Raw genomic sequence first — 13,241 nt, 5'->3', positions numbered from 1 at the left:
GAAACAAAATATACAATTTATTGAAAAAAGATTGTTGTTTGAAACTTGAAATGGAGATGAAAGTTAGAAGATGAACTGAGCTGGCGTGCTGTAGAATTGTTACATACCTGGTGGAGGAAGTTCTAGCTTCAGTTTTCTGAGCTCAACCATGGACTTTTCCAGTTGTTCAATAACAACATCATCATCATAATGAAAGTTTTTAGACATAATTTCCTGAAGGAATTCTCGGAGATCTTCCAAAGACATTTTCACCAGGCGCTCTGTTAAAGAAAATATTGCTGTTTTAGTTCTAACCTAACAAATACGATTATATAAATCAGACTGCGAACAGGGAATGCCTACACTAAGCTTGTTTAGTATTAATAACAGGCACATTATCAACATTCTAATAAAAGCAACTATGTGTATTTTTATTATGATGTGGAGATGCCGGCGTTGCACTGGGGTAAGCACAGTAAGAAGTCTCACAACACCAGGTTAAAGTCCAACAGGTTTATTTGGTAGCAAATACCATAAGCTTTCGGAGCGCTGCCCCTTCGTCAGATGGAGTGGTTATCTCCACTCCATCTGACGAAGGGGCAGCGCTCCGAAAGCTTATGGTATTTGCTACCAAATAAACCTGTTGGACTTTAACCTGGTGTTGTGAGACTTCTTACTATTTTTATTATATCATGACCCATTCACAAAGATAAGTGATCTTCTGTATGACAGGCAAGACAGGCAGGAATTGTACATCATAATATAAATGGATTTTATTGTGTCTCTCCTCCTACCCACCTCCATGAGTCCTGTTTATGAGCATAGAGGTTTACAGCATGGAAACAGGCCCTTCGGCCCAACTTGCCCATGCCGCTCAGTTTTTACCATGAAGCTAGTCCCAACTGCCCGTGTTTTGGCCCATATCCCTCGATAACAATCTCATCTGTGTAACTGTCTAAATGCTTTTTAAAAGACAAAATTGAACCTGCCTCTACTGCTACCTCTGGCAGCTCGTCCCAGAGACTCACCACCCTCTATGTGAAAGAATTGCCCCTCTGGACATTTTGTATATCTCCCCTCGCACCTTAAACCTATGCCCTCTAGTTTTAGACTCCTCTACCTTTGGGAAAAGCTGTTGACTATCTATGCCCCTCATTATTTTATGGACCTCTATAAGATCACCTCTAAGCCTCCTACACGCCAGGGAAAAAAGTCCCAGTCTATAAAGCCTCTCCTTATAACTGAAACCATCAAGTCCCGGGAGCATCCTAGTAAATCTTTTCTGCATTCTTTCTAGTTTAATAATACCCTTTCTATAACAGGGTGACCAGAACTGTACACAGTATTCCAAGTGCGGCCTTTCCAATGTCTTGTACAACTTCAACAAGATGTCCCAACTCCTGTATTCAATGTTCTGATCAATGAAACCAAGCATGCTGAATGTCTTCTTCACCATCCTGCCCACCTGTGACTCCACTTTCAGGGAGCTATGAACCAGAACCCCTGGATCTCTTTGTTCTAGAACTCTCTCCAGCGCCCTACCATTAACTAAATAAGACCTGCCCTGGTTCGCTCTACCAAAATGCATCACCTTGCATTTATCTAAACTCCATCTGCCATTCATCAGTCCACTGGCCCAATTGATCAAGATCTCGTTGCAATCCTAGATAACCTTCTTCACTATCCACTATGCCACCAATCTTGATGTCATCTGCAAACTTACTAACCATGCCTTCTAAATTCTCATCCAAATAACAGTGGACCCAACAGCGATCCCTGAGGCACACTGCTTGGTCACAGATCTCCAATTTGAAAAACAACCCTCTACAACCACCCTCTGTCTTTTGTTATCAAGCCAATTTTGTATCCAATTGGCTATCTCATCCTGGATCCCGTGAGATTTAACCTTATGCAACTACTTACCATACGGTACTTGTCAACAGCCTTCCTTGACATATCATGACATATACTTTCATTTATGTCATTAGCAGAGTATAAGTGGACACAGATTCAGGACTATGCAAGCCAAACTTAGGGTAAAAATCAGGAAGTATTTCTTTATGCAGGGAGTTCTGCTGAAACAGGTGAATGGTATAATGGGAGATGGTATGGTAGGTATTCTGGAAGGTTAATATCAAATGGATTGTAGGTTACTGCTTAGAATCCACCTTTTAATCCTGTGGACAAGTGCAGAATACTTACATCAATAATATTATCACCTAATTTTACTTAAACTGGATAACATAATCGCAAGCCAATTCTGAGCTATTTTCAAGTTAATCACAAAGCACAAAGATATTTGTGAATTTCTGTTTTGGCACTCCTGGTGCATACTTTTCTAGAAATTACACACTCCCAAGTCTGTAATTTTCTATCAGTAATTTTAATTGTAGGAAAATCAATAGATCTGTTGTGTGAAAAGTTTTGCTATAAGTTTCTGCCAAGAGTAATTCATTGCAAGAGTCTATTTTCTTACAACATTATTTGTTTACTCTCTAAAATGTCCCATTAGGCTACCAGAATAATTTAGATTGTCTAATATTCTAGATACATCACTAATTAAAGAACCCAATCTGCACCATCACTCATTGGTTGGGGAGGGGCGCTGGGGGGATGCAACACAATATGGGTGCTGCTAATGGAGAGTAAAAAAAATAGACCAATCATCTCCAGGGATTTCTTTTAAATTAACTTTCAGATTCAGAAAAGTTCTAAAAACTAAACCACACAAGACCACATTTCTTCTTTCTCTAAATATTTGTGTAACTTTTCCTCCAATTTACATATTTTTTGGGATAAACAATTTTTAATTTAGCTTTGACAATAGAATTCACTATAATTTATAAAAGAATAGGCTTTAGCTAAGTTAAAAGTAAATGCTTCAACAGGAGTTCAATTCTTGCCAATCAATTGTTTCACTCTCAATAGCCTTTGCTAAACTACACATCTTTGGACACCAAAGGGCAATTTAGCATGGTCAATCCACCTAACCAGCACATCTTTGGACTGTGGGAGGAAACTGGAGCTCCCAGAGTAAACCCACACAGAAATGGGGAAATGTGCAAACTCCACACAGTCACCCAAGGCCAGAATCAAACCCGGGTTCCTGGCACTGTGAGACGACAGTACTAACCGTGGTGCCACCATGCCACCCAACAGGAAACAACAGCAACTTGTTTGGTAAGCTCCCCCTTTTTTTTCTTATCCTATTCTGCAAGCTCCTTAGCATTAAAAGGGCTCTAGAGTTGGTAACCTCACTCATTTTCTTTGTGGGAACATATTTGTTTTGAGCTCTCACCATCTCTTCTTTGACTGCCTCCCACTGTTCTGCTACTGATTTAGCTTCAAGTATCTGTTTCCAGTCCATTTTTGCTAAATCACATCTCAGCTTACTACAATTGGCATTTCCTCAACTGAGAACTTTACTCCTGATCTAATTTTGTTATTTTCCATAACTACACTAAAGGCACTTCCACTGAAGTGTATCCTAACTGTCCAAATTAATTTCCTAACTATAAATTTAGAACTACCCTTCTTGTTGGTGTTATACTAACTAAAAAATCTCCTGCAAACATTTTAAGAATTCTGCACCCTCTGCATTGATTTTATGTCAGTTAATATTAGGGTAGCTGAACTCTTCTCCCATTACTGCAACTCTTTGGAATTCTCAACTATTTGCCTAAATATTTGCTCTCTGATTGGTGGCTATAGTATACCTCAAACAAATATTGTGTCTTTTTTGTTCCTTCTTGTTTGATTTTATTTCCCTCCTCACACAGGTGTAATTGTTTCTTTAACCAATATACCACCACCTTCCCTTTTTACCACCCCCCCCCCCACTCTATCATGTCCGAAAAGTCTGTTACCAGGAATATTGAGTTCCCATTCCTATTCTTCTTTAAGTCACTGCTTTGAGGGAGTGCAGAGAAGGTTCACCAGGTTGACCAGAGATGAGGGGTGTTGATTATGAGGAGAGACTGAGCAGATTGGGTTGGTATTCGTTGGAATTTAGAAGGCTGAGGGGGGATCTTATAGAGACCTATAAGATAATGAAGGGGCTGGATAGGGTAGAGATGGAGAGATTCTTTCCACTTAGAAAGGAAACTAGAACTAGAGGGCATAGCCTCAAAATAAAGGGGGGTCAGTTTAGGACAGAGTTGAGGAGGAACTTCTTCTCTCAGAGGGTGGTGAATCTCTGGAATTCTCTGCCCACTGAAGTGGTGGAGGCTTCCTCGTTGAATGTGTTTAATACATAGAACATAGAACAGTACAGCACAGAACAGGCCCTTCGGCCCACGATGTTGTGTCGAGCTTTATCTGAAACCAAGATCAAGCTATCCCACTCCCTATCATCCTGGTGTGCTCCATGTGCCGATCCAATAACCGCTTAAATGTTCCTAAAGTGTCTGACTCCACTATCACTGCAGGCAGTCCATTCCACACCCCAACCACTCTCTGCATAAAGAACCTACCTCTGATATCCTTCCTATATCTCCCACCATGAACCCTATAGTTATGCCCCCTTGTAATAGCTCCATCCACCCGAGGAAATAGTCTTTGAACGTTCACTCTATCTATCCCCTTCATCATTTTATAAACCTCTATTAAGTCTCCCCTCAGCCTCCTCCGCTCCAGAGAGAACAGCCCTAGCTCCCTCAACCTTTCCTCATAAGACCTACCCTCCAAACCAGGCAGCATCCTGGTAAATCTCCTCTGCACTCTTTCCAGTGCTTCCACATCCTTCTTATAGTGAGGTGACCAGAACTGCACACAATAACCAAATGTGGTCTCACCAAGGTCCTGTACAGTTGCAGCATAACCCCACGGCTCTTAAACTCCAACCCCCTGTTAATAAAAGCTAACACACTATAGGCCTTCTTCACAGCTCTATCCACTTGAGTGGCAACCTTTAGAGATCTGTGGACATGGACCCCAAGATCTCTCTGTTCCTCCACAGTCTTCAGGACCCTACCTTTGACCCTGTAATCCACATTTAAATTAGTCCTACCAAAATGAATCACCTCACATTTATCAGGGTTAAACTCCATTTGCCATTTTTCAGCCCAGCTTTGCATCCTATCTATGTCTCTTTGCAGCCTACAACAGCCCTCCACCACATCCACTACTCCACCAATCTTGGTGTCATCAGCAAATTTACTGATCCACCCTTCAGCCCCCTCCTCTAAGTCATTAATAAAAATCACAAAGAGCAGAGGACCAAGCACTGATCCCTGTGGCACTCCGCTAGCAACCTGCCTCCAGTCCGAAAATTTTCCATCCACCACCACCCTCTGTCTTCGATCAGACAGCCAGTTACCTATCCAATCGGCCAACTTTCCCTCTATCCCACACCTCCTCACTTTCATCATAAGCCGACCATGGGGGACCTTATCAAACACCTTACTAAAATCCATGTATGTGACATCAACTGCCCTACCTTCATCAACACACTTAGTTACCTCCTCAAAAAATTCAATCAAATTTGTGAGGCACGACTTGCCCTTCACGAATCCGTGCTGACTATCCCGGATTAATCCGCATCTTTCTAAATGGTCGTAAATCCCATCCCTAAGGACCTTTTCCAAGAATTTACCAACCACCGAAGTAAGACTAACCGGTCTATAATTACCAGGGTCATTTCTATTCCCTTTCTTAAACAGAGGAACAACATTCGCCATTCTCCAGTCCTCTGGCACCATCCCCGTGGACAGCGAGGACCCAAAGATCAAAGCCAAAGGCTCTGCAATCTCATCCCTTGCCTCCCAAAGAATCCTAGGATATATTTCATCGGGCCCAGGGGACTTATCGACCTTCAGTTTATTCAAAACTGCCAGGATATCCTCCCTCCGAACATCTATTTCCTCCAGCCTATTAGCCTGTAACACCTTCTCTTCCAACTTTAAATCACGGATGGATGGATTCCTGATCGGTAAGGGAATTAGGGGTTATAGGGATCAGGCGGGTAAGTGGAACTGATCCACTTCAGATCAGCCATGATCTTATTGAATGGCGGGGCAGGCTCGAGGGGCTAGATGGCCTACTCCTGCTCCTATTTCTTATGTTCTTATACTCCTAAGTGTCTACCTGTGCCCTTAGTTCAACTGCTTTGTTCACTAGACTTCTAGAATTAATGTATAAACCATTAAGCACTGTCAAGCTCCTTTGTTGTTTGAACTGAGGTCAATTTTCCCAACATTCAATGCCAGCTCTTTGCTAGACTAATCCTACTACTTTGCTTCCTACTCATCGACCTGTATGTCCCCAATTTAAAATATTTATCAGATTTTTCCCTTGATAGATGCAATGTGCTCTCTAATTATTCCATATGGCTAAACATTCCATGTTGCAATGATGCCCTGTGTAAAGAAATTTCTCCCAACCAATGCTCTCACTTCTTTAAATTCTTGAATGCTTGTCACTAATTCCTTGACTAGAGCCAATAGTCATTCTCTACTCACCCAATCAAATTCTTCTCTTAATCTTCCCTGCTCTAATTTCTGCATTTTAAATGATTCCTCATAACCATAGCTTCTCATTTCTGGCATCCCCCTACATTATGTTATTATGGCTTTTTATAATGCAGCAATCAAAATTGCAGATAACATCGTGGTGCAGCTAATATGTAGTACAAATATATTGCTGCATCTTTGTTCCTACATTACAACAGTGACTACGCTGTTTTTAAATCAATTTGAGATGTCCTGAGATTTTGAAATGTGGTATATTCCACTGGTTGGAGTCGTGCATTTGCTACCAAATAAGGCCTTTTGGCTAAGATCAAGTGTAGTCTGCTGATGCTGCGGTTGGTAATGACCACTGGGTTGCATTTAAGCTTCATTTTCATATGAAGCAATTTTTAAAAGCGGCATCTTGGCCTTTTGGCTAAGATGCAAATGAGATCAAGCCTTGGAGGAGGAAGACCTGCACCTCCTCCAATCAGCTTGGCTCATGTAGATCAGGCCCAAGACAGGGTAAAGGGTCGCATGCCCTGTCTTGTCAGCCTGGATCGGAAATGTCTCAACTTGTTGAGACTCTGAATTGGACTTGATTTGATTGAATTGGAAAAGTATTTTTTTAAAAATTTGCTACCAAATAAACCTGTTGGACTTTAACCTGGTGTTGTTAAACTTCTTACTGGAGTCGTATCCAGCATTAAGGAAGATGGTTGTGGTTGTTGGAGGTCAATCATCTCAGTCCCAATATATTGCTGCAAGAATTCCTCAGGGTAGTGTCCTGGACCTAAGTATCTTCAACTTCTTCATCAATAACCTTCCCTCCATCATAAGTCCAAAGATGTGCGGGTTAGGTTGATTGGCCAGGTTAAAAATTGCCCCTTAGAATCGTAAAATGCGTAGGTTAGAGGGATTAGCGGGTAAATATGTGGGGGTAGGGCCTGGGTGGGATTGTGGTCGGTGCAGACTCGATGGGCCGAATGGCCTCCTTCTGCACTGTAGGGTTTCTATGATAAGATCAGAAGTGGGGATGTTTACTGATGAATGCACAATGTTCAGTACTATTCGTTACTCCAAAGATAAGGGAGCAGTCCATTTCTATTTGTAGCAAGATCTAAACAGCTTTCAACCATACGCTGATAAGTGGCAAGTAACATTTGTGTGACACAAATGTAAGACAATGACCATCTCCAACAAGAGAGCATCTCAGAACCTTGCCTTGAATTCAATACCATTATCATGGCTGAATCCCCCATTATCAACATTCCAGGGGTTACTATTGACCAGAAACTGAACTAGACTAACCATATACACACTGTGGCTGCAAGAGCAAGTTACAGGCTGGGAATTCTACAGCGAGTAACTCACCTCCTGACTCTCCAAGATCTGTTTATCATCTACAAGGCAAGGTTAGGAGTGTGATGGAATACTTTCCACGTGCCTGGATGAGTGCAGGTCCAAAAACACTCAAGAAGTTTGACACCATCCAGGACAAAGCAGCCCACTTGATTGGCACCTCATCATTAAATATTCACTCCTTCCATCATCGACACATAGTGGCAGCAGTTTGCACCATCTACAAGATGCACTGCAGAAGTTCACGAAGGCTCCTTTGACAGCACGTTCCATACCTGCCACCTCTAACACCTAGAAGAACAAGGACAGCAGATGCATGGAAACACCACCACCTACAAGTTCTCTTCCAAGCAACACACCATGTCAACTTGGAACTATATCGCTGTTCTTTCACGGTTGCTGGATCAAAATCCTGGAATTCCCTCCCTCGTGGATGTACCTACTCCACAGTGGTTCAAGTGGGTCACTGCCACTTTCTCAATTAAGGATTGGTAGCAAATGCTAGCCTAGTTAGCAATGACCACAACCTGTGAAAGAATAAGTAAATAAATTCAAGATCACAGAAATTTTAGATTGCCCATTTTTAGGTGTGTAGGGGTGCAGGAAATGTCTCCTTTATTTCTTTCCGTTGTTCATTTCACTGTGTGATATTATTAAATTGTTTTGTATGGTATCTTAAAGGGGACAGCTTGTGAGCGGCCTGCGCGGTAACTTTTGGGTTGCTGTTTGGCCCTGAGTGTTTATGGCTTACAGGGAACTTTGGGTGTAGGTTGGATACTCCGTACGTGAATGAGGAGTAAGAAGTCTCACAACACCAGGTTAAAGCCCAACAGGTTTATTTGGTAGCAAAAGCCACTAGCTTTCGGAGTGCTCGCTGCTCCTTCATCAGGTGAGTGTGAATTCAGTTCACAAACAGGGCATATAAAGACACAAACTCAATTTACAAAATAATGGTTGGAATCCGAGTCTTTACAGGTAATCAAATCTTAAAGGTACAGACAATGTGAGTGGAGAGAGGGTTATGCACAGGTTAAAGAGATGTGTATTGTCTCCAGACAGGACAGTTAGTGAGATTTTGCAAGCCCAGGCAAGTCGTGGTGGTTACAGATAGTGTGACATGAACCCAAGATCCCAGTTGAGGCAGTCCTCATGTGTGCGGAACTTGGCTATCAGTCTCTGCTCAGCGACTCTGCGCTGTCGTGTGTCGTGAAAGCCGCCTTGGAGAACGCTTACCTGAAGATCAGAGGCCGAATGCCCATGACCGTTGAAGAGTCCCCAACAGGAAGAGAACATTCTTGCCTGGTGATTGTCGAGCGGTGTTCATTCATCCGTTGTCGTAGCGTCTGCATGGTCTTCCCAATGTACCATGCCTCGGGACATCCTTTCCTGCAGCGTATCAGGTAGACAACGTTGGCTGAGTTGCAAGTGTATGTACCGTGTACCTGGTGGATAGTGTTCTCACGTGAGATGATGGCATCCGTGCTGATGATCCGGCACGTCTTGCAGAGGTTGCTGTGGCAGGGTTGTGTGGTGTCGTGGTCACTGTTCTTCTGAAGGCTGGATAGTTTGCTGCGGACAATGGTCTGTTTGAGGTTGTGCGGTTGTTTGAAGGCAAGAAGTGGGGGTGTGGGGATAGCCTTGGCGAGATGTTTGTCTTCATCAATGACATGTTGAAGGCTCCGGAGAAGATGTCGTAGCTTCTCCACTCCGGGGAAGTACTGGACGATGAAGGGTACTCTGTCCGCCGTGTCCCGTGTTTGTCTTATGAGGAGGTCAGTGCAGTTTTTCGCTGTGGCGCGTCGGAACTGTCGATTGAAGAGTCGAGCACCATATCCTGTTCTTATGAGGGCATCTTTCAGCGTCTGTAGGTGTCTGTTGCGATCCTCCTCATCTGAGCAGATCCTGTGTATACGGAGGGCTTGTCTGTAGGGGATGGCTTCTTTAACGTGTTTAGGGTGGAAGCTGGAGAAGTGTAGCATCGTGAGGTTATCCGTGGGCTTGCGGTACAGTGAAGTGCTGAGGTGACCGTCCTTGATGGAGACCCGTGTGTCCAAGAAAGCAACTGGTTCCGGAGAGTAGTCCATGGAGAGTCTGATGGTGGGATGGAACTTGTTGATGTCATCAACAAGGGGCGGCACTGTAGCACAGTGGTTAGCACTGCTGCTTCACAGTTCCAGGGACCTGGGTTCGATTCCCGGCTTGGGTCACTGACTGTGTGGAGTTTGCACATTCTCCTCGTGTCTGCGTGGATTTCCTCCGGGTGCTCCGGTTTCCTCCCACAGTCCAAAGATATGCGGGTTAGGTTGATTGGCCATGCTAAAATTGCCCCTTAGTGTCCTGGGATGCGTAGATTAGAGGGATTAGCGGGTAAAATATGTAGGGATATGGGGGTAGGGCCTGGGTGGGATTGTGGTCGGTGCAGACTCGATGGGCCGAATGGCCTCTTTCTGTACTGTAGAGTTTCTATGATTCTATGATCATATAGTTGCTTCAGTGATTGTTCACCATGAGTCCAAAGGAAGGAAACGTCATCAATGTATCTAGTGTATAGCATCGGTTGAAGGTCCTGTGCGGTGAAGAGGTCTTGTTCGAACCTGTGCATGAAGATGTTGGCATTGAGGTGCGAGTTTAGTCCCCATGGCTGTTCCGTGTATCTGGATGAAGGACTGGTTGTTGAAGGTGAAGACATTGTGGTCCAGGATGAAGCGGATGAGTTGTAAAATTGCATCTGGAGATTGGCAGTTGTCAGCATTGAGTACTGAGGCAGTTGCAGCAATGCCATCGTCGTGGGGGATGCTGCTGTAGAGTGCCGAGACATCCATTGTGACGACGAGTGCTCAACTGGTTCAACTGCTCCATGTGTGCTGAGTTTCTGTAGGAAGTTCGTAGTGTCACGACAAAAGCTGGGGGTTCTTTGTACAATGGTTTTCAGGATGCCCTCGATGTAGCCAGAGAGGTTCTCACACAGGGTCCCATTGCCCAATACGATGGGACGGCCGGGTGTGTTTGCCTTGTCCTGGCTGGAGACAATACACATCTCTTTAACCTGTGCTTAACCCTCTCTCCACTCACATTGTCTGTACCTTTAAGACTTGATTACCTGTAAAGACTCACATTCCAACCGTTATTTTGTAAATTGAGTTTGTGTCTTTATATGCCCTGTTTGTGAACTGAAGTCCCACTCACCTGACGAAGGAGCAGCGAGCGCTCCGAAAGCTAATGGCTTTTGCTACTAAATAAACCTGTTGGACTTTAACCTGGTGTTGTGAGACTTCTTACTGTGTTTACCCCAGTCCAACGCCGGCATCTCCACATCCTGAATGAGGAGGCCAGATGCACCTGTCATCTTGGGAATTGGCCCTGATTATTATGGAGTCTAAAGTAAAGCATGCTCACACTAAAGAAAAGTAAAAGATCAGCTGCAACAAGCATTTTCTGATAGCCAGTGCTGGGGTGCAGGAGCCTTGTGCTGTTCAATGGTGCCTCAAGTATGCTTGCTTCCCTAGGAATTACCATGCAATGCGCATTCATTGCAAGGTCGTTGATATGCACCTCTAAAAGTTGGAGAGCACAGTATTCCTGTGGCCACAAAGTCACTTGATGTACAACTGTGGTCGTGGACATTTTGCAATGAATTAGCAGAATTTGTTTTGTTGTTTTTTGTTTTCTTTATATTGCACTGTTGTTCTTAGAATTCTTAGAAATCCTACAGCACAGAAAGAGGCCAATCGGCCCATCAAGTCTGCACCGACCACAATCCCACCCAGACCCTACCCCCATATCCCTACATATTTTACCCACTAATCCCTCTAACCTACGCATCCCAGGACACTAAGGGCAATTTTAGCATGGCCAATCAACCTAACCCGCACATCTTTGGACTGTGGGAGGAAACCGGAGCACCCGGAGGAAACCCACGCAGACACAAGGAGAATGTGCAAACTCCACACAGACAGTGACCCAAGCCGGGAATCGAACCCAGGTCCCTGGAGCTGTGAAGCAGCAGTGCTAACCACTGTGCTACTGTGCCGCCCTAATGGCTAATGATGTTTTGGAACTGGATCTTTAAGTGCTTGTCTTTGTTTTTGAGTTTGGCTACCTGTGGAAAGCTTAATTTTTTTTAGAAACATCCCTTTTTTTCAGCAGGATGGAGATTGAAAATAAATTTTAAAGCCAGGAGCAGAGGCAGATGCACTATCTGCATGTCCCTCTCCTGTGGGAACTATAAAATGACAGCCTTTTATGTTAGTTTTTATGTTTCAGCTATGCCTCAGTGGCAGCACTGTTACGTACACAATTTGTGAAAGTACCATTTAATAAAATGGCCAGTCAATTTAGCCGACCTGCATAGTTCATGAATCAGGCAGTTTGACAACCCAGTTCATGAAATTGGCATTAGAAAACTTGTCCAGTTCGTGAAATGGCCAACCTTTACGAACAGAAAATTTTATTCACAAATGTATAATGTGCTTAAATATGTTTACTGTCCTGTTACGTTTCATCCAGTATTATATCCAAACCATTCAGATATACTTATATTCAACAATCACAATTCAGAAAAAACTGAAGAAACAATTCATGTATGGACAAAGTGCCTTTATTCAATGTACATTTCAGATTCATTGTGATATCCAAACATTTCAAATTTATTGGTTTATGGTCTGTTCTATTTAGTTCAGGATCACATCCAAACCATTCAGACAGCTTATACATCAATGTTTACAAAAATAGCATAAATACAATTCATTCATATTTAAAATGCCAGCACTGTCGGCACTGGTCAACATTGTCACAGGACTTGTGGCTGTGGCAGGCACTGTTGCAGTGGAGACCTGCTTTCAAGCTGGAACATCGCTTTGATAAGCAGTTACTCCTGCAGTGACATGTCTGGAAGCCTTGCCCACCACAAACACTTTGAGCATGTACAATTTCACAAAAGCTGAGTTGTTCTGTTAGAATGTCTTCTACACTTAGTCCACTGTGCAGCACAAATTCAACTTGATTCCTGGCACGTTAGCCTTTCGCAATCCCTTTGCTGTTCCAGTGGTGTAATCAGTCCCATCTGCTGCCAGCACTACACCTATAACATTAGGTGGATCACCTTCGCTGCGGTCAAATGCTGACACTGGGATACCCATATTGGCAGCAACACCAACAGCCTGAAGTGACCTTATGCTGCATGTCATCATCTGCTTTTCTTACTGTGTGATACCCTGATGTGCCACCTTCCTTGCACTTCCAGCAGGATGAAATTTACAAATGGATATAGGTAGGTTAGGTGAGTGGGCCAAAATGTGGCAGATGGAGTTTAATGAAGATAAGTGTGAAGTTATCCATTTTGAATGGAAAAATGGAAAAGCAACTTATTATCTCAATAGGCGAGACTTCAAGGTGCTTCAGTGCAAAGGGATCTGGGTGTCCTCGTGCATGAGTTACAGAAAACTGGCATGCAAG

General features: G+C 43.5%; 1 protein-coding gene across 3 annotated transcripts in view; it reads right to left on the bottom strand.

Annotated features, from left to right (window-relative positions):
* Nucleotides 1-13,241, bottom strand: part of LOC144498875 (uncharacterized) — a 256,941-nt gene that overhangs the window by 35,622 nt on the left and 208,078 nt on the right. For all 3 annotated transcript variants that reach the window (XM_078220688.1, XM_078220690.1, XM_078220689.1), the window contains exon 14: nt 108-260. In XM_078220688.1, coding sequence (XP_078076814.1) covers nt 108-260 — 153 coding nt within the window. The remainder of the gene's footprint in view (nt 1-107; nt 261-13,241) is intronic.

This window comes from Mustelus asterias, chromosome 9, assembly GCF_964213995.1.
Source record: "Mustelus asterias chromosome 9, sMusAst1.hap1.1, whole genome shotgun sequence".
In the NCBI taxonomy this organism is placed as follows: domain Eukaryota; kingdom Metazoa; phylum Chordata; class Chondrichthyes; order Carcharhiniformes; family Triakidae; genus Mustelus; species Mustelus asterias.
Note: the sequence above shows the minus strand (reverse complement) of the source record. Positions and strands in the feature narration are given on the sequence as shown.